The sequence below is a fragment of the Geotrypetes seraphini genome, chromosome 10, assembly GCF_902459505.1.
Source record: "Geotrypetes seraphini chromosome 10, aGeoSer1.1, whole genome shotgun sequence".
Taxonomy (NCBI): domain Eukaryota; kingdom Metazoa; phylum Chordata; class Amphibia; order Gymnophiona; family Dermophiidae; genus Geotrypetes; species Geotrypetes seraphini.
The window spans coordinates 51,692,793-51,718,957 of NC_047093.1; the positions used below are offsets into that span (position 1 = coordinate 51,692,793).

Here is a 26,165-nt window from a genome sequence, read left to right on the forward strand (position 1 = left end):
AGGGGGGAGCAGAGGGTGGTCTGCCCTGGGTGCAACTCCCTTTTTATATGGGGGGAGGTGTTAAAAAATGATTGGCTCTGGTGTCACATACTCTAGGTACGCCATGGCATCTCATTTCCTTAAAATGTTACCCATTCATGCCACTTCTCACCTTTTTCTTCATGTCTCTTCCCTCCATCATGACCCCTCTTTCCTCTCAGCCTCTTTTTTCCCAATCCATCAGAGATACACTCCATCTCTTTCAGTTCCTTTTCCTTCTGCATCTTATGTCCCTTCTTCCTTTTTCCCAAATTATGTCTCCTTCTCCCAGCTCCCTTCCCCATCACAACCCATGCTCTCTCCCTGAGTTTCCTTAAATCCTCACAGCCTGTTCTTGCCCCTATACAGCTATACTCCCAGTTGCTGTCCTCATTAACCAGCCTCTCTTTCTTCCCTTTAGCATTTTCAGATACTTCCAGGACTTTACAGCAACACTCTTTCTCCCAACAAATAATACCTTTCAATTCCCTTCACCCCTTTGTAGCCCCTTCTAATTCTTCCCATCATTCAACATCCAGACTTTGTCCTCATTACCCAGCCTCTCTTCCCTTTACAACTATTTTCTGCCTCTTACAGCCCTTTCACAGCAGAATTATCTCTCCCTACCAGAAACTCCTTTCAATTCCTTTTACTCTGACCTAGCACATTCTATTCCTCTCCCCACAGCTTCACTACCCAGCCTTTCTCCCCCTTACAGTTCAGTTCTGTTTCTTCCAGCCTTTCACAGCAGCATTTTCTCCCAGACAGTAAACCCTTCCTCTCCCCAAAGCTCAACTCTCAGCCTGTCCCAATCACCCAGCCTCTTTTCTCCATACTGCTCCTTTCTGCCTCTTCCAGTTCTTCCCAGCAAAATTCTTTGTTAGTAACTCCTTTTAGTTCCTCTCATCCCTTCCGGGCTCCACTCCCAGCCTTTTCCAAGGGTGAACCATCCCAAAGTTTACCATGCCAAGGACTGAGATTGAAGGCCAAACTGTATTTTATAATCACATAAGAACACAACAATGGGACATGCAAATAAACACTTAATTGATACATCCAAAGTATAAATTTAGAATGATTTAAGTGTAGTATTTCTTTGCAAATGAATCAAGGCAGAAGTACATGATATTGGCTTTTCTGCCAAGTCTCTAAAAGAATACAGATAAAATGAGGAGCAGTTGGGAATTTTTTTAAGCTGAAAATTGTCTTTCACTCTGTATTTAAAAGTATGTACATCGGTTTTACGAAGTCTGACAATTAAGTTTGCACAAAAAGACTCTTTCCTGGAACTGAGTAACTTGGCAGGAAAATCCATTTTAGGATATTTCTCTTGTCAAGAATCAACATTTGCTTGCGATTTTAGGAAGAAGTGTTTACGTTTTTCTGGCTTTCACTGTGTTAAATGAAACTTAAGAAATTCAATAGATAAAAAATAGCAAAACAGACTTGTGTCTAAAAGTAACGCTTCCAATAAAATCGTTTTAAGCCGATTAAATAAATACTGCTAATGCTTTTCTGCACCCCAGACACGAAAACTTAAAGCAAACGACATCATTTTTGCTGCCTTATGAGACTTTAGCAACGTCATCAGACACGCGAAGCTTTAATCCTCCACGTTTTAAGTTGCCTGCTCAAGAGTTAATTCACGGCTGAGCCAGGAGGCGGGTCCGGAAGTGACGTGCAGGTGGGTGGGCGGGGCAGCTCGAGACCGGAACAGCATGTATTGGAGCACGGCGGAGGGCAGGAGGAGGTGAGAGGTAGCTGCGAAGCGGTGGAAGGAGTGATTTGGGGGGAATCACAGGGAAAGGAATGGCAGAGTGAGAAGGGTGACAAAACGGGGGGAGGAGGTTACATGGAGGCTCAGGAAGAACGCCTCCAGGGCGGGGATCACAAACAGGTTGGTAGTTGTAATCTAAGAATTGACGTTGGTGCTTGTCTGCTTCTGCAGTGGCAGCATGTTTTCAGTAATAGACACGTTGCTGCCACAGAAAGTTAAATTGCCTAAACAAAGTGCACGATTCTAACTACAGGTTCTATGTTTGCAGGGACGCACTTTTACGCTGATAGTTGTGGTAATATGGTGGGGCATTACTCTGAATTTCTGTGCATTTGGTTTATGTTCATAACAGTACTCAGGGAATGGATCTCCTCATTAGGATCTGTTAGATAGTTGTTGTTTTTTAAGTGATCCAGATTATTACTGCTAGACCCAAGGGCACCAACAATATTTTTTCTAGTACTGCTCAGGCAGCAGAGTTGAAAATTTTAGGATACAGATCTCCAGGGGAAAGCAGGAAATAAGGTTGTGCATCCTAAACCACTGCTCCCACTTCCCCCTGGAGCCTCCCTCTCCCATCTCCCCCCTTGCACACCTTTTCACTTACACAGAGTCCAGTGCTTTCAATTCCAGATGATTTCAGCCAGCTAGCTGGCCATCAATAGAGATCTGGCCACCATACCTTGCTAAATGCTTCAACTTCCCCCAGCCTCCTCATCTGGAGGCTCTTCTGTCTGGCATTTGCCATCTGAATTGAGGCAATTGGTACTGACCCCACACATGATGATGTTGATAATGCTGCTTTGTTCCATATACTTCTTGCACTGTAACCACTTTTCTATGCTTCCCCTGAATTGTGATAAAGAGGCTAAAAGAAAACAGCCAGCAATATCTGATATTTGCTTTGCAGGGCTGCTAACATCTCTTTAAATTATTGGTATTTTTTTTTTTTAAGTAAGAGCAGCAAGGTCCTGAAAAATATCTACTTTGTGATTTTTCCATACCAGCACTCTTTTTTCCCCCCCTTTGGCTTTTCTCCACAATGCTTCCTTGTCTTTGTAGTGGCGCTTTAAGCCATAGTGTTTCTCAGGAGATCTTTATTTTTCAGTCCCAGTGCTGTAAGTTCTATCCACTTTAATTTGAATAATTTCCCTCCATCTGTTATCTCCCCAGGGTCCATCAGTTCCATATAAATCTGTTGTACGACCTACTCAGAATTTTGGTAGACTTCTTTATCGGGGATCCCTCTGATTCTGGTATCAGGGCCTATTTTCTAATTCCTCCATATGACAGAGAAAAACAAATTGTTTTCTGCAATCCCTGCACCACTCCATCTGAATCTGTAGTCAGTTCTTCTTAGAAAAATAGAAAAAAAATGTAGGTAAGATCAGATGGCTTATCTAGTCTTCCTAACTCTCCACTTCTAGCCTGCTTGCCAGATCTGCAGTGTCCTTTTTTTAAATTTATTTTACAGCCTCTTTAATGCAGCTCCACACTAGCTGGAACTAATTTTTTAATAGCAGCCATCCACGCATGCAAGTTCCCTTTGATAAGGGCTACTGTCTCTGTCAAATTGTACTGAGATCCCCACAGCTCTGTCTCTTCCTCTGAGTTGCTCTCATCTAATGCCAGCATCTCCACCATTTTGGAGGTGTGTGCTGTCTATAGGCTCCCTCGATCTACGCTCATCAGAACTCCTCAAGCTGATTTTTTTGCTGGCATCACCACACTGTAACTGGCATCACCGCACATTAATGGGGACCATACTGTACTGGTTCTATGTTTGATGAAAATATGCTTCATTTTTAAAGGGGTGTACACTCGTAATAGCCCAGAACTTGCGCTTCATGTGGCCACATACAGTGCTAATTTTACTGGAAGTCTTTCCTTGCAGCCTATTGGATAATTAAGGAAAGTCTGCCCAATAGGTTAACAGGGGAGCAGAGAGCAGTAACAGTGTAGGTCAGATTTCTGCCGAAGAACGAGGGAGACAAAAGAGGCATGAGAAAGGGAATGAACTGATAGAGGAAAGGGAAAGGTAAAAAAAAGATTAAGAGAGGGGCAAAAACCTGTGAGGGATACAAGAGAACTACTGGTGGAGGAGATGTTAGAGGGACTTGAAGAGGAGAGGCTATCTAGAAAGTGGGTCTAGATTCTAGAAGATACTCCTCTGGACTCTTGCATCAGTATTATAACCAAAAGAATGAGTTCTTGCTGGGAAAGAGGGGAAGAACTGGGGGGAAGAGGATGAAGAGGCGGCTAATAGTGAGACTGAGGAAGAGGGAGAAGAATAGACATAGACACTGAGAGCTGGAAGACAAGGTTTGTGAAGAGAAAAGAGTACAAGAGAAGAGACATGGGCTGTGAAAAGGAGAACAGAACTGAAGTCAGTGCAAACTGAAAAGAAGGGGGGAGGGAAGGGGGGTGCATGCATGCATGGACTATGATACAAAAAGGAGTGGGCTTAAAAAAGAGAAACTGTGAGAATAGGGAAAAGACTTGGGAGGGAGGGCTATTAGAGGGAATAGGCTTAGAAAATAGCTCTGAGAAGAGAGAGTATCATAGAATGTAAGAGGACTAAGGTAAAGAAAAGGGTGGAAGTGATGGGAGGAGTGAGGCTAGGAAATGAAATAGAAAAAGAGGATATATTTGAACCATAGGCTCAATTTAAAATTATCAGCTTCTTCCCACAAATGAGCAAGTATCACTGGGGGTAGGAGATATAATATTGCTAATTGGGCTGGGTCAGTTGAGGGGTGGCAACTGATATCTGGGGGGGGGGTCCTCCAGCCTTGCAGTTACTTGGCTAAATAAGGTATTTTGTTTAGATTGGGGATATGGAAAGGGGAGGAGCTTGTGGTAGCATGCAGTACCATGAACTAAAAGTCTCCCCTTTAAAATTATTTTTCTTTGCAGCTCTACTATTGAGAGGAACTATGTTTAGTTGAGGGGGGAATGGAGAGTAGCACTGTTCCTATCCTTCACAAAGAAGAGGTGACAGGAAACTACTGGTTCTGGGAGTAACAAGAGACATATTACTTCACAGATGCTGTGTGTTTCCTGGTTTGGCTCCCTGGCTTGGTTTTGAAAAGGAGGGGGGTTAATTACACGTTGAGTGAAGAAATATGTTCTCCGTTTGTTTTACATCTACTACTTAATTAGCTTCATTGCATTCCCCCTATTCTAATATTTTTGGCTGAAAGTGCTGATGATGACTAGTTAGTGGGGAATTATGGTACGTGGAAAGACTAAAGGGAGAGAGAGAGAGATGTAGACTGGCTGCAGGGAGTGAGGAGGGAGGAAAGACTGGCAAGACTCTAGCTTTTGACAAGTCTTCATGCCCACATTTCCAATTCTGCTCTTGACGTTTAAAATATAGGTTGACAGTTCCCAACTTGCTATACTTTGTTGTTTGTGGGTTTTTTTTGGGGGGGGGGGGTTGGGGGGGAGGGTTCTGAGTGAGGGGAAATTTTGTGTTGAGTTCATGAGTTCACTTATGATTTTTAAAGTGTTTGAGGCTTGTGGGGACAGGGACAAATTTATCCCCATGTCATTCTCTAGACTGAACAGCTGAACACAGCCCTGGCTATCCAGTGGCTATAGAAGTGCTACCAATTTTGGTTGTTTGCTGTGCTTGGGCCTTGTCTGCCTTCTTCCTTAGTAAGGAATATACTGTGAGATGGTTCGTGATAAGCTTTCCAGAGGTTATTTTGGGCAGGAGATGTAGTGACTGCAGTTATATTTAGAAGAGGGGCTTGTCCTGTTTAAAAGGCTTCTAGAGCCAGAATTAGAGTGGTACTGTTCCATGTCAGCTATGTATGTACAAGGTTGTGACTGGGAGGGTCTTGGAATCTTACGAAAGTTGGAGATAGGGCTGCAGTGTGTATTGATCGAGCACAACTTTGAAATAAAAAAAATAAGGTCTGCTTTTGTTTGATGACTAAGGCCAAATTCACAGGCAGGAGTAGTGGAAAGAAACTTGCGAGGCAGTGATGGATGATGCATAAGAAGTGTTCACATATGCCTTTTGTTCTAGAAAACCCTTCCTCTTTTGGGTGTGGTCCACTGCTTTTTTCTCATCCAGCAGGAGAGAAATTTCTCAGAGTGCATGACAGAGATGCCCCTTCTGATGTCCCTGTCAGCACAGGTTTTATAGTTCAGACGAACATAAAATAGGCTCCCAGAACCAGCCCCAGGACTGCACAGATTTGCACCTGCTCCAAAGATGTGACGTATGTCTACACATACAAATCACACACACTTACAGGGCTATCTGGTTTCCCCTACTAGTGAACACGATCTTGGGTATATTTGGCTGCATAGTTTTAAAGGAGCCTTCACTCTTCCACATGAATGGAATTGCCTTCATTGAGTGTACCTGACATCAGCAAAGGATGTTTTCTTATTAGGCTGTTCTGTCCTGTGCACAATGAGAGCTGGAAGCCTTTCCATTCTTTCACAGAAACGTACTAGATTGAAGTACTGTCCCCGTTTGCATAGTCTGTATCTGATACCACTTTCTCAGAGCATTGTTTTCCTTCTAATTGACATCTAATTTTACATTAGGAAGTGAAGAGCAGTCTCTTTGAGCAAAAAGTAGCATGTCGGAGGAGATGGTGGAAGATGAGACACAATTCTATCGCAAAGCTAAAAAGTATTGGAAAGCAGTTCCAGCCACTGTGGATGGCATGCTGGGAGGCTATGGCCACATTTCTAGCATCGACATCAATAGCTCCAAACGCTTTCTTCAGAAATTTATTCGGGTAAGTAGAATTGCATTTGTAGTGGAAGCCAATATAAAAAGCAATTAGTATATCTGGCTGGTATACAAATCTGTTTGTTTTTACAAGGAAATATCACTGAATCATCTAAGGTGATACTGTTAGTTCACCCTTTCTACCTTGTATCCAAAAGAAAGTGTAACGTTTGTTTTTAGACCCTCAGAGACACCACTAGAAGATCACATTATCATATCCTCTGGCTTTACGCACCTGATCCTCACCGGGTCAATGGACCCGGTGAGGATCAGGTGCGTAAAGCCAGAGGATATGATAATGTGATCTTCTGGTGGCGTCTCTGAGGGTCTAAAAACAAACGTTACACTTTCTTTTGGATACAAGGTAGAAAGGGTGAACTAACAGTATCACCTTAGATGATTCAATATAAAAAGCAAAGCACATTCATGCGATTTACAGATGGCATGATAGAAACATCATGCACTGAATAGTCTAAATGTATCTCTGCAACAGAACGGCAGAAAACAAGAAAGCAATAGTCGATACAGTACTGAAATGGTCTATTACCAGCAGTGTGTTGACACTGAACTCTGCACTGTACACAATTATCACAAGATTAGTCCATGCCTCATAGATTTATAAAGCCTACTAGAGTCTGATAATGTAAGATTATGGAAGCTAGCAGAAAAATTAGATGGGGCCCATCCAGTGGTGACCCATTTCATTTTAATGCAGTTGCAAGAATGCTTCCTGTACAGTTTAAATGAGTTTCTAGTGCAATAGCCGTGCAGAAGGAATCCACTTCAGCTTTTGAATCTCTCCTCTTTCAGTAGAGAGCTCTGCTGCCCCCTCAGTTTTTCCTTTTGTATGTGACCCAGAAGGTGTCTTTCTGATCTGCTCAGTTTTTCCTTTTGTATGTGACCCAGAAGGTGTCTTTCTGATCTGCTCAGTTTTTCCTTTTGTATGTGACCCAGAAGGTGTCTTTCTGATCTGCTCAGTTTTTCTTTATTTTTTTCAGTTGGGTGTTTTGGTTTGTTTGGGGGTTTTTGTTTTGTTTTTTTGTAATATTTTGATGGATTTGATGCTCAGAGCTCCCCTAGTCAAGGGTCCAGCTCTGCATGGAGGAGAAGCAGACAGGTCTGCAGCTGACTGACCCCTCTGTGGTACCTGTTGGCCAGCCTGCAGAAACCCTTTGGAGCTTGAGCGTAGGCTGTCGGGCATCTGTAGGGGACTCAGCGGGGGTCCCGCAGGGTGCTGGTTGTGTTTCGCCTCCCTCCTTTCTGAGTTTGAGGCTCTGTCAGACACCAGTCAGACTGGCAGCCTGCAGATTCAGCGCTGGAAGAGCAGTCTTGTTTGAGGCAGTGATTTTGTCTCCCAGATCCAGCTACCTTTGGAGTTGAGGCAGGCATTTCCAGCACAGGTGAGTAAGGCTGTTACTATCTATGAGGAAAAGTTGAGGGTGGAGGGCGTCTTTTAAAACTTTTTTTTTTTAGATTTCTGCCCCTTACCCTAGGATTCCCCACCTCAAAAATCTTATAATCGCTGTTTTTTTTTATTTTAGTTAAGAGTTTTGGTATCATTTTTTTAACATCAAAATACTGCTACAGTGGCATCTTAGATTTCCCAATTTTTTTTTTTTTTAATTTCTCTAGAAGCTTAAAATTGCCTTGTTTTGCCTCAAAGCTGGCAGAGATGGAGTCCTCGGGCTCCTTTACCCCTAATTCATGCCACGTTTGTGCTGGATGGGCACCGAAAGAGCGCCCTTGCGCCACATGCCATGTAGCACGTGAAGAGGGATGGGAGCGGTTGGCTTAGCCTCCCTTTTTGCTCTCTAGGACTGAGGAATGGTTGGGGGTGGAGGGTGATTTCCATTGGTTGGGATTAAATCCCTTCCAGAACCCCGGAATGGCAGTCATCCTAAACGCAGGGGTGCAGAGGCCAAGAGTCGCAATCTGGAGTCATCTAAAGGAGACTCTGTGCTGCCTAATACAGCATTTTCTCCGGAATTTGTCAATCTAATGTGGAAAGCTTATCTGGATTGTCGAAATCCCTGTCTGGCAGCGCACCAGAAGGTGCATGAGGGGGCTGAGGCTCCCACAGCATGTCTGCCTTGGTTTCAAAGGCTGACCAGGATCTGGTGGGCATTTCAGAGGGAGACTCAGAGCATGAGAGATCTGTTTCTATGCTTTTACTGTCACAGAGCGAGCCTTCCCTTTTGGGAGATGCGGGGTTGCAGGCAGATGTGTGTTTTCTAGATCAAGGGGATCGGCTATTCAGTCCATCGGCTATTCAGACCCTTCACTCTGTTAGAGCTTATCACCGACTCTCTGGAGGAATTAAATTTGGACTCCCAGCAGGTTCCCTCTACTCCTGCTGTATAATGAACAGAATGAGAGCCCAGTCGTCTTCGTTTCCCTGGCATCCTAATATCAATGTATTGGTCAGGGAGCATTAGGATGCTCCTGAAGGGTCCCTTTAAAGTAGCCAAGACAATGGCTCGGCTGTATCCGATGGCACAGGAGTTTCAGCAGCTGTTCGCTCAGTCCAAGGGAGGCATGGTATTAAAGGATATGCAGAACCACAGAGTGGATGTGATTCTTTAAATACCATCTGAATGCTGGCCTTGGGAATCAAAGCAGTTGCAGCAGCTTCCTTTGTGACACGTGCTTGTCATACTAGGTTGTGGAGTCTTGAGTTCGCAGAGGGTGAGCTTTTACCTCAGCTCCTGTTAATTGGAGTGGATTACATAGCCAGTGCTGTCTATGACATCATCAGTCATGAGCAAAGTTTCGGCTTAATCAGACCACAGAATGCTTCTGATCAGGCAATGGGCAGGTGATTCCACTTCTAAGGCTACCCTTAGCAGACTTTCTTTCAAGGGACAAATGTTCGGAAAGGGACTGGATGATATTATGACCAGCATGGCGGATTGCCGGCCAAATCTCTTCCTGACATCAGACCACAAACCTCTAGAAGCTCTGCACATTCCCATATTTCTGGACCACAAAGTTCCTGAGATTTCATGTCCTGGAATACCATTACCAGTTCTCGTCCCTTCCTTTTTGACTGCAACAGCACCTCGCATATTTACCAAGGTGATGGTAGTGGTAGCTGCAATACGGGCTAGCAGGTTTATTCATACCTGTACAACTGGCTGATCAGAACTTGGTTTCCCAGAAGGAGAACAAGCGGTGTCTCACGTGACCAGGTCTTACAGAGCCTGGATTGGATAGTGAATTTCCAAAAGAGCCATCTGGTTCCATCTCAATCCCTGGAATACCTTTGGGTCTGCAACACAGCAGAAGGTTGTGTCTATCTTCCAGAGGCATGCAGACAGAAGCTTCGCACGCTGATAACGAGTTTGTTGGCCAGACTAGCTCTGCATGGCACTACCTCCAAGTGCTAGACTCCATGGCAGCCACGATAGACATGGCCTCCTGGGTGAATGCTCACATGTGTCCTCTCCAGGACATGTTGCTATTGTGGTGGTTTCCTCAGTCGACCCTGCAAATGTCTCTGCCATGGATATTGGAAGCACAGTCCAGTATGAACTGGTGGCTCCATCCACAGGCGTATCAAGGGGCATGCCCCTCAGAATAGCTTTATGGGTAATTGTGACAATGGATGTCAGCCTGTTTGGCTGGGGAGGGCTCACTGCAATGGCCACCCAATCCAGGGGCGTTGGTCAGCCTCCCAAAAAAGGTTGCTTGAAGTTCTATTCTATTGACGTTGCAGAGGCTGCAGAGGAGTTTGGAAAGAACATAAGCATGGCCTCTGCCGAGTCAGACCATGGGTCCATCATGCCCAGCAGTCCGCTCCCGCGGCAGCCCCTCCAGGTCCATGACCTGTAAGTGGTCTTATACCTAAAACATTCTATTCTATTCCTTAATCCTTTAATATCCTGTATGGTAACCCTCTAACTATACCCTTCAATCCCCTTTTCCTTCAGTAAATCATCTAATCCCATTTTGAAACCCAAAATCGTACTCTGCCCTACCACCTCCTCTGGTAGCGTATTCCTAGCATTTGTTTTGAATCTGTCTCCTTTCAATTTTTGCGAATGCCCTCTTGTTTTTGTTGCCCCAGCTAGTCTGAAGAATCCGTCCCTCTCTACCTTCTCCATACCCTTCATGATCTTATAAGTTTCTATCATGTCCCCTCTAAGTCTCCGCTTTTCCAGGGAAAAGAGCCCCAGCTTCTCTAGCCTTTCAGCATATGAAAGGTTTTCCATGCCTTTTATCATCCTTGTTGCTCTTCTCTGGACCCTCTCGAGTATCGCCATATCCTTCTTAAGGTACAGCGACCAGTATTGAACGCAGTACTCCAGATGCGGGCGCACCATCGCCCGATACAGTGGCAGAATAACTTCCTTCGTTCTGGTAGTGATACCTTTTTTGATAATGCCCAACCTTCTATTCGCCCTCTTTGAGGCCGCTGCGCATTGTGCCGCCAGCTTCATTGTCCTATCCACTAAAACCCCCAAGTCCTTTTCCAGTTTGCCTTCTCCCAGTACCATCCCCCCACATCGTGTAGTTATACATCGGGTTTTCTTTCCTTATGTACAAGACTTTACATTTCTCCACATTGAAGCTCATCTGCCACTTGTCTGCCCACTGCCCAGTTTGTAGTTTTTTGCATTCCTGAATATATTGAACAGCAGCGGTCCCAGTACTGACCCCTGCGGGATGCCACTCGTGACACCTTTCCAGTCAGAGTAGTGTCCCTTTACTCCTACCCTCTGTTTCCTGTCTGCCAGCCAATTTTTGATCCATCTGTGCACTTCCCCTTCCACCCTGTGGTTCCACAGTTTCCTTAGTAGGCGCTCATGGGGTACCTTGTCAAAGGCTTTTTGGAAGTCCAGATATACGATGTCTATGGGGTCACCTTTGTCCAATTGTTCGCTTATCCCCTCAAAGAAGTGCAGTAGGTTTGTTTGGCATGATCTTCCTTTACAGAAACCATGCTGGCTTGTTCCCATCAGATTATTTCTTTCTATATGCTCATTGATACTGTCCTTGATCAATGATTCGGCCATCTTCCCTGGAACTGAGGTTAAGCTCACCGGTCTGTAATTCCCTGGGCTTCCTCTTGATCCTTTTTTAAAGTTAGGTGTAACATTCGCTATCCTCCAGTCCTCCGGAATTACCCCTGTTTTCAAGGATAGGTTGCAAATCTGCTGCAGCAACTCCACCGTTTCGTCTCTGAGCTCTTTCAGTATTCTCGGGTGGAATCTGTCTGGGCCCGGAGATTTGTCAGTTTTTAATCTATCTATCTGTTTGAGTACGTCTTCGAGGCTTACCTCCATACATGATAATTTTCCCTCCTGATCCCCCTTGAAGATTTTTTCTGGTTCCGGCATGTTGGATGTGCCCTCCTTTGTGAAGACCGACAAAAAGAACGTGTTTAGTCTGTCTTCCACCTCTTCTTCCTCCTTCACCACTCCCTTCCTGTCTCCCTCATCCAGAGGTCCCACCTCCTCCCTCGCTGGCTGTTTTCCTCTCACATATCAGAAGAATGATTTAAAATTCCGTGCTTCCCTGGAAAGTCTCTCTTCATACTCTTTTTGCTTTTCTGACCATGCGATGACATTCTTTTTGATGCTTCCTGTGCTCTTTCCAATTTTCCTCGGTTTTATCCTTTTTCCACTTCCGGAATGATTTTTTCTTGTCCCCTATCGCATTCTTGACTTAATTGGTTATCCATGCCGGGTCTTTTGCTTCATTCTTTTTGCACCCTTTCCTAAATCTGGGTATATATAGGTTTTGCGCTTTGTTTACCGTGTCTTTGAATAAGGACCAGGCTTGCTCCACCGTCTGTGTTTTCCTGGAGCTGTTCCTGAGTTTCTTCTTCCCATTTGTCTCATGGCATCATAGTTCCCTTTCTTGAAGTTAAACGTTGTTGCAATGGTTTTCTTCCCCTTTGGCACTCCTATTTCCACTTTGAACTGGATCATGTTGTGATCATTGTTTCCTAATGGTCCCACTACTTCCACTTCCTTGGCAGGTCCGTTCAGCCAATTGAGGATTAGATCCAGAATAGCTGACCCTCTCGTTGGTTCCTTGACAAAATGTTCCAAGAAGCAGTCCCATACAGCCTCCAGGAACTCCGTTTCCTTTGTACATTTTGAAACTCCAAAACTCCAGTCTATCCCGAGATAGTTGAAGTCTCCCATAACTATGGTGTTTGCGTTTTTGCGTTTTTGCATTCCCGCCTCAACTCGGCTCCCAGTTCTGTGTCCTTTGCTTCAGTTTGCCCTGGTTGTCGGTAGTACAGCCCCATCTTTATCTCGGCTCCCTTTCTTCACGGTATTTGACCCATAGTGATTCCATTTGGTCATTTGTCGTTGCTGCATCCACTCCGGTTGAGTGAATAGTGTCCTTTATGTAAAGTGCTACTCCTCTTCCTTTCTGATGTGTCCTATCTCTTCGGTAGAGCTTGTACCCTGGCAATACTATGTCCCATTTGTTTTCCTCGTTCCGCCATGTTTCCGTGATCGCTATGATGTCTAGGCTCTCATCTTTGGTCACGACTTCTAGCTCCCCCATTTTGTTCTTTAAGCTTCTTGCATTAGTGTACATGCAGTTCAGGTCTTGGTATTTTTTCCTCTCTGAACTACAGGGCTCATTCTTGCAGAGAGCCTTTCCTCAAATTTGCAGAGGCCGGAGTTTCTTTGCACACCATTTCATCCTTTTTGCCAAAGGTTGTTTCGGCTTTCCATGCCGGCATTCCAGTCCACAGGTTCTAAGATGAAGGCAGGATTCTAAAAAAGTTTGATGTGTGAAGAATGTTTCTCCAATAACCTGAACTTGTTGGAGACCTCAAGATATCTGATCATCTTTTTTTGCTCGCTAGTCAGGCTAGATACGATGCACCGGCTTCCAAGGCCACCATCTCCAGATGGATCTGTAGGGTCATTTAGTCAGCATATATTGCTTGTGGAAAACAGTCATCAGTCTCTGTAAAGGTACATTCAACTAGAAGTGTGGCTTCTTCATGGGCAGAAGCTTGGGCAGTTTCCTCTGAGGAGATTTGTAGGGCAACGACTTAGTTCACTCCACATACATTTTTCAAAATTTTACAGAGTGGATGTATTGGCAAGAGAAGACTTCACCTTTGGGTCGTGTTACGAGCTGGCACAGTGGTCCCACCCTAGATTTCTGGGCCTGCTTTTGTACATTCCGTCCATCTAGAATGACACACCTATTGCACTAGAAAAACAGATTAGGTTCTTACCTTGCTAATATCTTTTCTAGTAGTTAGGGCGGGACTCCAGAATGACACATCTATCAGTTATCTCCTGCGCCTGTCTACTGTCTCAATCAGAAAGTTCAAGTCCAAAACTGAAATTTTAGATGTCAGTCAGTCAGTGTATGAAGAATTATCTTTTGCTACACATTTGGGAATTATTTGAGCTCCATAAAAGATTGTTTTGATTGTTGAGTGGAAATGTTTAACATGTTTGTTGTGTTTTCAGAGCAGAACATAATTGTAGTTTGAAGAGTTTCCCCATACCCCTCCTTCACATGTTTTCCTATATGGGGCTATCACCTGCTTTGGTTCAGACTGAAGGGGGCAGCAGAGCCCTCTAGTGAAGGAGGAGGGATTCAAAAGCTAAAGCGGATTTCTTCTGCATTGCTCCCGAGCACTGGGATATTACCCGTCTGTCCAGAATGACAAACCTATCTATTAAAAAAGATATTAACAATATAAGAACCTAATCTCTTTTTACAGAAAATGCTTCTGCCCTGTTTATTGCATGTACACTTTATTAAACTATGTTCTAGCAGATGCCCACAAAACATTGATGGTGGCCTCTTCTTTCAGCCTACCTCCCAACCTGACCCATGTATTTTCTCTCTTTCCTACATCCATCTTCCTGTACACTACATCTGTGTATCCCTTCAGCTCCCTTCCCTCTCATAAAGCACACAATCTTTCTTTCTGTCCCCACAGCACACATCTGCTGTGGCTCTTCTTTGCAGCTGGGTGCTTTGGAGAAACGTAGCTCTTTGCCTCTAGCTTTTTGATATAGCCTTCAATCCATAACCATATTCCCCACTGTCTACCAAACTAGCCAGAAGATTAACCATTCCCCTTAACTGTATCCATGACATCCTGTTTGTTTAGCTTCTAAGCTCTTTTGAGCAGGGACTCTTTTCTTTGTGACTCTGTACAGCGCTACTTACATCTGGTAGTGCTATAGAAATGATTAATAGTAGTAGTAGTTCCTGATATCTACGAATGAAGCCCCATGGCAAGATCTGGCTGTTTTATTTATTTGTCAGGACCATCTGCCTTTGGGGTGTGGGGAATGGCAGAGGTTTACCCTATTCTATAGAAATACAGATGGTGTAGTGGAAAAGTCATATAGTTATGATTAGGTAACATTAGACCATAGGTTTCCAAACCTGTTCTGTGGGAACCCCAGCCAGTCAGGTTTTCAGGATATCCACGTCGAATATGCATGAGAGAGGTGGATCTTCTGAAAACCTAACAGGCTAAGGTTCTTCAAGGGCAGGTTCAGGAATCACTATTAGACAAAGGGATTAGCAGCCCAACTCTGCACATGCTTGCTATGATCTTTAAGATACAGCAGGTAAAGTATTTTAAGTTTGGTCATTTTTTTTTCTTTGTCCGCTGCAGGATGGACCTAACAAAACAGGGACATCATGTGCCCTGGACTGTGGAGCAGGAATTGGCAGAATCACAAAACGACTTCTTTTGCCTATTTTCAAAATGGTGGATATGGTGGACGTAACAGAGGATTTCTTAGTCAAGGCAAAGTCCTACTTGGGAGAGGAGAGCAAGCGTATTGGGAACTTCTTCTGTACTGGCCTGCAAGATTTCACCCCTGAGCCAAATCATTATGACGTGATATGGATCCAGTGGGTAATAGGTGAGAGCTGCACATCACCCACTCTTTTATTACCCTTTCAATCTTTGTTTTCTTCCAGCTGTGTGTGTGTGGGGGGGGGTTGGTTTTTTTGGGGGGAGGGGAAAAATAAATTATTCACTGGTTGGGGGATGTAGGGTTCCTTTAGTTTGAGTTTAGCTTGGTATCTTTTCATTGATAGTTCAAGGTGAGCTACACTTGGGTATAGTAGGCATTTTCCTGTCTGAGAGGGCTGTATTTACTAATGCACATTGTTAATAAAATGGGACCTACGATAAATAGCACATGTTAATGCATATTAGTGAATGTTAATAGCACATTTCAGTTACCTCAGATATGAACTGAGATTAACAGAGGATGAAGTGCCCTAAACAGGTTGGGGCTCTTTAGCTTGGGGAAAAGACAGCTGAAAAGGGGCAGAATGGAATGGTTTAAATGTGAAACAGTGAAAAGACAGAGAGAGGCCATGGAACTAGTAACCAGCAGATTGAAAACAAATTGTAGAACGTCTTTCTTTTTCTACTTGTAGTGCATAATTAAGCTAAGGCATCTGATATAAGGCCATATGGTCAGGGCAAACGAGTGGGATTCAGAATAGGCTTGGACATAGTTTGGGGGAAAAGTCAATAAAATAAAATGATTAGCCAGGTAGATTTGGAAGAGCCATTGCGCATCCCTGTAATTAGGGGAAACGAATCTATTTTGTGGGTTATGCTGGGTCCTTGTGACCCAGACTGGCTGCTGACAGAGACAGGATGCTGGGCTTGATGGACCTTGGTTTGACTCGGTATGATTTCTTTTTTTTTTTTTTTACATGAGTAATGTGCTCACAGTTACAAGGTGCAGGTACTGAAGCAATCACCTGTATTTTGAGGCTCAGAATCCCCCTCTAAAACTTTAGAGCTCTGTGCTGGAGGGTCTTTCTGTTCAGTCAAACACATTCAAGCCTGTCAAGCTACTGAGCTTCCCCATAGAAAGAGAAAATGAGGCAGATTGACTGACCCTGTTCATCCACATCAACTACTAAGCTCTACTATCCCCTCCTCTCCCTCAACGGTTTTCTGTTCTTGTTAAATGCTTTTATTGAATTCTGATATAGTCTTTGTCTCCTTTTTTCAAGACTACTTGGCAGCATGTGGAAGCTGTTAGATAGTTCTTGTTATTATTAGTACCTCACTTATGGAGAATTTTTATATTTTGACATGGAATACTGGAGTACCTTTGTTTATAGGTTAGAGCCTCTTTCTGTGCAGACTAAAGTGCTTTTTCCATTCCATTAAGCAAGAAATGTATTGTGATTAGCACAGCAATTTAACATGGTAATCGCAATGACAAGTTTATTCAGCTAAGTCTTTACACAGATTTTATCCAATAAATGTTAACTTAAGTTCTTTCACTAAACACACCCTGACACACTCAGACAAAAGGGTAACCTGAGTATGTGTATTCAGCTAACTAGCAGAGGAGGGTAAGGAGTATGTATGGCAACACAGCCCTGGGACAAAAAGGGGTAGGTTAGGTGAACAAAGTTGTCCAAATTTGCCACTGGCTTGCTGTAGAACCTGGTCCTATTTACCAGTGTTTCTCAACTCGGTCCCAAAGTACCCCCTTGCCAGTCAGGTTTTCAGGATATCCACAATGAATCTGCATGAAAGAAATTTGCATATAAGGGAGGCCGTGTATGCAAATCAAGTTTATGCATATTCATTGTGGATATCCTGAAAACCTGACTGGCAAGGAGGTACTCCAGGACCGAATTGAGAAACATTGCTCTAGTCCACACTTTTTGGGCTTGTGAGCTACTTTTAAAATGACCAAGTCAAAATGATCTACCAACAATAAAATAAAAAAAAAAAAAAACAACAACACAAAGCACACTGTACTCAGAGAAAATGTTAATTATCATTTATATTCTGGTTTTTTTTTCAAAGAGGTCAAGGCAGATGACTCTATGCACTGTCACCTCAGTAACAACTATACAAAAATAGACAAATATACCCCCCTCCCTTTTTACTAAACCGCGATAGCAGTTTTTAGCGCAGGGAGCTGTGCTGAATGCCCCACACTGCTATCAACGCTCATAGGCTCCCTGCGCTAAAAGGGGGCCATAGTGCAAAATATAGACAGCAGATATAAATTCTCAAAACGGACACATTTTGATCACTAAATTTAAAATAAAATCATTTTTCCTACCTTTGTTGTCTGGTGATTTCATAGTCTCTGGTTGCACTTTCTTCTTCTGACTGTGCATCCAATCTTTCTTCCCTTCTTTCACCCTGTATGCTTCCTCTCCTCCAGACCTCATTCCCTCCCCCAACTTTTTCTTCCTCTCTCCCTGCCTCCCTTTCTTTTTTTCTCTCTTCATGCCCCCTTTCTTTCTTTCTCCCTCCCTGCCCGGCCCCAAAGCCACCGCCACCCCAAGCTCTCCGTGCATCGGGCCAACCAGCATTCCTCTCCTCGACGTCAATTCTGGCATCGGAGAGGAAGTTATCCCAGGACAAGCAGGCAGCATATTCCCACACATGGGTGACGTCACCGACGGAGCCCCGCAGCGGACAGCCTCGAAAGCATCTTGCTTGAAGATCTCGAGCTTTCGATTGCTGCATCGCGCATGCGCGCGTGCCTTCCCGCCCAAACTAGGGGGCGCATCTCCTGAGAGGATCCTCAGTTCAACGTTTTCCGCGGAGCCGAGAAGACTTGTCGACTTGGTTCCCGTAGCGTTGTGCCTTCTCTTCACCGCGGCTGAGTACTCTTTATTGTTTTCGGTCGCTGTGTTCGTAATTCTATTTCTACTTATATTTTATTTAAAAAAAAAAAAAAAAAAGATACATCTTTTGGTTTTTCTTTAGCGTCGGGTTAGAAGATTGAGGCCTAGGCCTCTCTTCTCCGTTCTCGACACGGACTTTGTCCTATCTATGTCCCGGCCTGTTACCGGGTTTAAAAGGTGTTATCAGTGTGGTAGAACTATTTCCATCACTGATCCACATAGTCGGTGTATGATCTGTCTTGGGTCGACTCATCGCCCCGAAGATTGTATTCGCTGCCTCACTCTTCAACCTCGTGCTTTTAAACGTCGCTGCGACAGATTTTTGGAGCTTTTTCCTCGTATGGAGCCTGAAAAAGCTGTGGCCTCGGTCGAGGCATCTGTTAAATCCTCGACTCCGGGACCAACCTCGAGTACTAAAACCTCGACCTCGCCTCCTCGACAGGCCTCGGCCTCGAAGACCTCCGGGTCCTCGGCCTCGAAGGCCTCGACGATGTCCTCGAAGCCTGGATTGGGGGGTAAGTCTCCTGCTTCCTTTTCAGGTACCATCTCTAAGAAGCCGACAGAGTCTACCTCCATTCAGCCTGGGGCCCCAGGTTTGACTCCGTCTTCCAGACCTTCAAAACGTGCTTCCAAGTCCAGGGAATACTCTCGATCGAGGTCGCCCTCCTTGGAACGCACGAGACCTCCTGTGACTCCGAGTCCTTTGGTCTCCGTCCCCATGTTTGAGGATATGCTGAAGTCAATTCTGACTACGCAAATTTCCTCAATAGTGGCTCAGTTGGTACCGGTCTCGACTCTGTCTGCGCAACACCAGCCTGAGCATAAATCGGCACCCTCTCGGCGATCTCCTCGTCGCAGGTCTCGATCCAGGGTTTCCTCGTCAGACTCCTCGTCTGAACATGGAGCTAAACAAGCATTACCTCGATCGAAGCACAGGTCTCGATCTTCGAAGCTTACCTCTACAAAGAGCTCGAAGCATTCTGATATTACTTCTAAAGCTCATACTACCATTGCCTCTTCAATATCGTCGAGGCATTCGAGGTCGAGGACACCACCTTCGAGGCATTTGTCTCGAGAAAAATCTCCTCTTACTAAACCTCGTACTCCGCGCACTTCTCCGACTCGGAGCCTTAAGCGGAAACATTCAGCCACTCCTCCCCTGACAGGCAGTGGAACATCTTCCATCACTTTACATCTTGAATCTGAGCCTCTATCTCAGTATTCACGCGAGGCTTCTCCATCTTTTTCAGTGACACATCGTTCTCGTTCTCTTTCTCCTGAGGAAGCCTCGACCTCGAAGTCTGCTTCTTTTGCTAAATTTGTCTTCGACATGGGACAGGCTCTTAATATTGATTTACATTCTGATTCAAAATACACGCCTGAATACCTTGCGGATATGGAACTTTCTCATCCTCCTAAGGAGACTTTACGTCTACCCATGACACCGGTGCTGAAGCAGACGTTTCTACGTAACATGGAGACTCCTTATTCTGTGACAGCTATTCCATCGAAGCTGGAGTCTAGGTATCGTACTGTTCCATGTAAAGGGTTTGAGAAATCCCAACTTTCTCATCAATCCCTAGTGGTGGAATCTTCCCTGAAGAAGGCTCACCCATCTAAGGTGTCTGCAACAGTTCCACCAGGACGCGAAGGGCGTACTATGGACAAGTTTGGGCGCAGACTTTATCAAAATTCTATGATGACAAATAGAATTTTGAATTATAACTATGTCTTTACTTCATATTTTAATCATTTTTTGAAGCAGTTGTCATCTTTTTGCCCAGACTGGCCCAAAGAACGCCTTTCTGAATATAAAAACATTATTCAATCTCTGTCTCAGTTACGTCTATTCATGTTGCAAGCATCTTATGATGCTTTTGAGCTATCCTCCAGAGTCTCGGCATTTGCAGTGGCTATGAGACGTCTTGCATGGCTCAGGATTGTAGATATGGATCCCAACTTACAAGATCGTTTAGCAAACCTGCCGTGTCAAGGTTCTGAGCTCTTTGATGACTCTATTGAAGCAGCTACTAAAAGGCTTTCTGAGCATGAGCGTTCCTTCGCCTCTTTGATTCGTCCGAAACCAAAACCTTCTCTGACTAGAGCTTACAGACCTCCAGCTCGTCGTTACCCCATGAAGTCCACACCGGCTTTTTCTAGGCCTCCACCTAGACGGCCACAACAACAACGTCCTCAAAAGCCTCAGACACCTGCTCCAACCAAAACAGCTCCGTCTTTTTGACGGTCCAGTGATGAGCATTCCAACCTCTTTGCATCCAAATTCCTCCCTACCAATCGGAGGTCGTCTTTCCCTTTTTTCATCTGTCTGGGAAACCATTACATCGGACCTTTGGGTCCTTACGATCATCCGAGAGGGATACTCTCTGCGCCTGCTTCAGGTGCCTCCAGATCACCCTCCAAGAGAGTGTCTTTCCAGTTCCTCGCAACTCCCTCTTCTTCTTCGGGAGGCTCGAGCTCTTCTTCACCTTCGAGCAGTGGAGGAAATTCCTCCTCCCGAACGCAACCAGGGGTTTTATTCCAGATATTTCCTGGTTCCAAAGAAGACGGGGGATTTGCGACCCATTCTGGATCTACGAGCTCTCAACAAATTTCTAGTCAAAGAAAAATTTTGCATGCTTTCTCTCCCGATCCTGTACTCCCTCATGGATCAAGGGGATTGGATGTGCTCACTGGATCTCAAAGAGGCTTATACTCACATTCCTATTCATCCAAATTTTCGCAAATATCTCAGGTTCAAGGTGGGGAACCTTCACCTTCAATACAAGGTTCTTCCATTTGGCCTAGCAACCTCTCCTCGGGTCTTCACCAAGTGTCTGGTTGTGGTAGCCGCGGCTCTTCGAGCCCAGGGATTGCAAGTTTTTCCTTACCTCGACGATTGGCTTATAAAAGCCCCTTCTCGTTCAGGGGTTACGCAAGCGACCCTTCAGACTATTTCTTTTCTTCAAAGTCTGGGGTTTCATATCAACTTCCCAAAATCTCACTTAGTTCCAACTCAATCGATTCAATTTATTGGGGCGGTGTTGGATTCCATCCGCATGAGAGCTTTTCTTCCTCTCAATCGACAGAATACTCTCTTAAACCTTTGTCATCATGTAACTTCCCTATCAACTATCAGAGCGCGTCAAATGATGGTCCTTCTCGGTCACATGGCATCTACAGTACATGTGACTCCTTTAGCAAGACTACATCTTCGCATCCCTCAGTGGACTCTGGCATCCCAATGGCAGCAAGCTCTAGATCCTCCTTCTCGCCATATAACGGTGACGCCTTCTTTAAAGAAGTCTCTCCGCTGGTGGATGCTCTCTTCAAATCTTTCCAGAGGTTTGCTGTTTCACCATCTTCCTCATCAGAAAGTTCTCACAACAGATTCGTCCGAGTACGCATGGGGAGCCCACGTAGATGGTCTCCGTACGCAAGGATTATGGACGGCCACAGATCGTCGATGTCATATCAATCTGTTGGAACTCAGAGCGATATTTCTGGCTCTCAAAGCTTTTCTTCACATCCTTCACGACCAAGTAGTCCTTGTTCGGACGGACAATCAAGTAGCAATGTATTATGTCAACAAACAGGGGGGAACGGGTTCCCATCCTCTGTGTCAGGAAGCTCTGAAGTTGTGGCATTGGGCGATTTCACACAACATCTTTCTTCGAGCCGTTTATATTCAGGGTATTCAGAATTGCCTTGCAGACAAATTGAGTCGTCTGCTTCAACCTCACGAATGGACGATCAACTCCCCCACACTTCGTCAAGTATTCAACCGATGGGGGACTCCTCGGGTGGATCTTTTTGCGTCACCCAACAACTTCAAACTTCCTCTGTTTTGTTCCCGCATCTTCTCCCCTCTTCGTCTCGAGGCGGATGCGTTTCTACTAGACTGGAGGAATCAGTTCCTTTACGCCTTTCCTCCTTTTCCTCTGATTCTCAAAACTCTTGTCAAATTGAAGTCGGATCATGCCACAATGATTCTCATAGCTCCTCGGTGGCCCCGACAACATTGGTTCTCTCTTCTTCTGCAACTCAGCATCAAGGAACCTCTTCTTCTGCCAGTTTTTCCTTCTCTGCTCACTCAGAGTCAGGGATCCTTACTTCATCCAAACCTGCAGTCTCTTCATTTGACAGCATGGTTCCTTTCCACCTGATGGATTCTGCTGAATTTTCTCAGTCTGTTCAGGATGTTTTTCTGGCTTCCAGAAAACCGTCAACTCGTCAATGTTATAGTCAAAAGTGGACCAGATTTTCTTCTTGGTGTTCCACTCATAATCTTCAGCCAACTTCTTCTTCTTTGGCTTCTGTTTTGGATTATTTACTTCATCTATCCCAGTCGGGTCTCCAATCCACATCTATTAGAGTTCATCTTAGTGCAACTGCTGCTTTTCATCAGCCTTTAGAGGGGAAATCACTCTCGGCACATCCTCTAGTTTCTCGTTTTATGAAAGGTCTTTTTAATCTCCATCCACCGATCAAACCTCCCCCTGTGGTATGGGATCTTAATGTGGTCTTGGCTCAACTGATGAAACCTCCTTTTGAACCTATTGACTTGGCTCATTTTCGATATCTTACTTGGAAAACTGTTTTCTTGATTGCTCTCACTTCAGCTCGTCGAGTTAGTGAGTTACAAGCTTTGGTTTCGGATCCACCTTTTACTGTTTTTCACCATGACAAGGTGGTACTCCGTACACATCCCAAATTCTTACCTAAGGTAGTTTCTGATTTTCATATCAATCAGTCTATTGTTCTACCCGTATTTTTTCCTAAGCCACATTCTCACCCTGGTGAGGCGGCTTTGCATACTTTGGATTGTAAACGTACGTTGGCTTTCTATCTTCAACGTACTCAACCTCACAGAAGTTCTCCTCAACTTTTTATTTCTTTTGATCCAAATAGATTGGGTCATCCCGTTTCGAAGCGTACTATCTCCAACTGGTTGGCTGCGTGTATTTCTTTCTGTTATGCTCAGGCTGGTCTTCCTCTACAGAGTCGAGTAACGGGCCATAAAGTCAGGGCTATGGCGGCTTCGGTTGCTTTCCTCAGATCAACTCCTATTGAGGAAATTTGTAAAGCTGCCACTTGGTCCTCGGTTCACACTTTTACTTCTCATTATTGTCTGGATACTTTATCCAGGAGGGATGGCCATTTTGGCCAATCTGTGTTACAGAATCTTTTTTCTTAAATTGCCAACTTCCCTCCTCCCTTTTGATTTAGCTTGGAGGTCACCCATGTGTGGGAATATGCTGCCTGCTTGTCCTGGGATAAAGCACAGTTACTTACCGTAACAGGTGTTATCCAGGGACAGCAGGCAGATATTCCCACAACCCTCCCACCTCCCCTGGTTGGCTTCTTAGCTTGGTATCTGAACTGAGGATCCTCTCAGGAGATGCGCCCCCTAGTTTGGGCGGGAAGGCACGCGCGCATGCGCGATGCAGCAATCGAAAGCTCGAGATCTTCAAGCAAGATGCTTTCGAGGCTGTCCGCTGCGGGGCTCCGTCGGTGACGTCACCCATGTGTGGGAATATCTGCCTGCTGTCCCTGGATAACACCTGTTACGGTAAGTAACTGTGCTTTCTGGGCCAGCCAGGCAACGATTGGCTGGCCCAGAACTTCCACTCCGATGACAGAATTGACAGCGGGGAGAGGAATGCTGGGCAGCCCAGTAACGGGATGATCGACTCACTTTGCCTTCGCGATTGACGTATTGGGCATCCCTGCTCTAGTCTATACCATGTCCCTAATAAAAGAAAATTGCAGCTAACTGGGTAAAGTGGAAATGCAACAATCTTGCATCATAGTGCAGTGTGGCTTTGCCAAGGACCAAATCCACTCAAAGCGTAGTTTCTGCCGAGGCCTTGAGAAATTTTGTGACTGGTAGGATTACTTGCTGTGGCTGCATGGCTCTAGCCTGTATCTTTCTGCTAATCTGTTTTGTATTTTTCATGCCAGGACACTTAACAGACGAGCACTTAGTAGATTTCTTGAAACGATGCAAGACTGGGCTTCGACCTAATGGGATTATTGTTATCAAGGACAACATGGCCCATGAAGGTGTCATTATGGATGATGTGGACAGCAGTCTCTGCAGGGACCTGGATCTAGTCAGGAAGCTCATCAGACAGGCTGGACTTGGCCTCCTGTGCCAAGAAAGGCAAGAGAACTTCCCCGATGAAATTTATCATGTTTACACTTTTGCAATGAGATGAGCTTCTGCTCCTGGTCTGAACTGGAAGAGACTCCCACATAAGGCTACTGACGAGCCATTCTAGAAGTGTCATTGCCAAACCTGAGTGCCATTTTTTGAGCATGCTCAGTGGGGGCGTGCTTAAAGTGAATGTTTAGACTTAACAAGCTGCTACTGTTCTAAGAATTGCACGAGAGAAGACGCACCCTGTCTATTCTGCTGTTTACTTGTAAGTTTTCCAGGGTCTTGGCAAGGTCTGTTTCCAGCTCTGTGTTGAAAATGTGTGAATTTTAAATCTATAAAGCAATGACCTTAAACATTACACTGTCCTGTAGAAGAGGTGACTCAGAATGGGTAGGGTAAGAGCCCTGTTCTGTAGGAAAATTAAACTGTCCATTGTTCCTGTATATATCCCAGCAGTACTAGAGTTGGCAGGTATGAGAGTCCAGGGTAGGCTTTGGCTAGCAGGAAGCTGCGACCCTTGACTTGGTGAATGCGCACTAGTGCATTTCCAGCTGCTGAAAATTTTGGAGTATTTCAAAAGCCTCATACCACTACTTTTCTCCTTTCAATGGTGTGCTTCTATAGTAAAGTAGAAGGTGATGGAGCATAGTTTTCCTGTCCATACCCCTGAGGTTTCTAAGATGTTTCTCCTTGTCTATGACAGAAGTTCATTCTTCAATATCTACCTAAGAGGATGGTGTATAAAGGTGAAGCTAACTAAATTTAATCTTAAGCCAGAAAGCCTTCCGTACTAGCCTTACTGCTATGTAAATTTCCAGCTATGTCTGTCTGTCTGGCTGCCACTAGCAGCCTGCTGCCAACCCTGCTGTGGCTGGAGCTTGACCGACATAACTGTAAAAGTAACAATTATCAAGGCATAAATTATGGTTCTTTTCTACACCTATAGCAGTTAGAACACTTATTCTGCTACATTAGTGATGATTCTGCACATGGTAAGGGTTATCTTATAACAAGGTGCCTAGGTTTGGAGGAGAATGTGCTTTTTTTTATTTTAAACTCTGTTTCGGATGTCTGAAAACTGGCATTCAGATGTCCAACACTGCAGGACTAGGGAAGGCCTGAAATGTGGATGTCCTATAGTGATTTCCGAACGGGAAGAAATGTCTATACCTAAAAACAATGTCCTTATTTTAGACTGGTTTAAGTACATGTAAGGTACAGAACGATGCTCTGAGCAGCTGCCCATGCTTTTAACAAATCCTCAGAGAAGCTAGCTACGGTGTTTTTATTTGAGAATTGAGCAAGAATAAATTGTGTATGTTTTAAAAGTATATAGGCAGTTGACAGGGACAAAATAGCACATACCCATTTAGAAATTTAATGTACATATTGGATTGATTTCACTTAATATACCACTGTTGAAATATATTAAGTGGTTTACAAAACTACAGATTTAAGAAAATAATTTTACTTGACAGTACATCAATCTTTTGTATAATGTACTGTTTTCCTTCCCTCTATCTAAATGTACCCAAGAAACATCTCTTTGACCTTGCTTAAAGTGCACATACTGTAGAAGCTGGGCCTAATTTTAACCAGACCTGAATGGGGCACTTTTAATCAGGTCAGTCTAGCCAGGTTCATACTTCCTGCAAATATCCTTTCTGAAAATATGAACTGCTATCATGAGTTTCTTGGAGATTTTAAGAATAGAATTATGGCCAGAATAAAATTTGTCCTAACTTTTGCTCCTGTACAGTATAAGTAACTCCCACTCACCATTAAAAAAATGACCTATGTCTACCCTATCATTC

General features: G+C 44.5%; 1 protein-coding gene across 4 annotated transcripts; it reads left to right on the forward strand.

Annotated features, from left to right (window-relative positions):
• Positions 1-1,643: 1,643 nt before the first annotated feature.
• Positions 1,644-26,162, forward strand: NTMT1 (N-terminal Xaa-Pro-Lys N-methyltransferase 1). Of its 4 annotated transcripts, none has more exons than XM_033960969.1 (4): positions 1,644-1,768; positions 6,362-6,558; positions 15,175-15,427; positions 24,153-26,162. In XM_033960969.1, exons 2-4 carry the CDS (start codon positions 6,397-6,399, stop codon positions 24,407-24,409), a joined length of 672 nt encoding a protein of 223 aa, XP_033816860.1. In that variant the 5' UTR covers positions 1,644-1,768; positions 6,362-6,396; the 3' UTR covers positions 24,410-26,162. The 4 variants fall into 4 exon arrangements, with proteins under 4 accessions (XP_033816860.1, XP_033816863.1, XP_033816862.1 ...); XM_033960972.1 differs by having other exon boundaries at positions 1,679-1,702; XM_033960971.1 differs by having other exon boundaries at positions 1,753-1,775.
• The last annotated feature ends 3 nt before the right edge of the window (positions 26,163-26,165 follow it).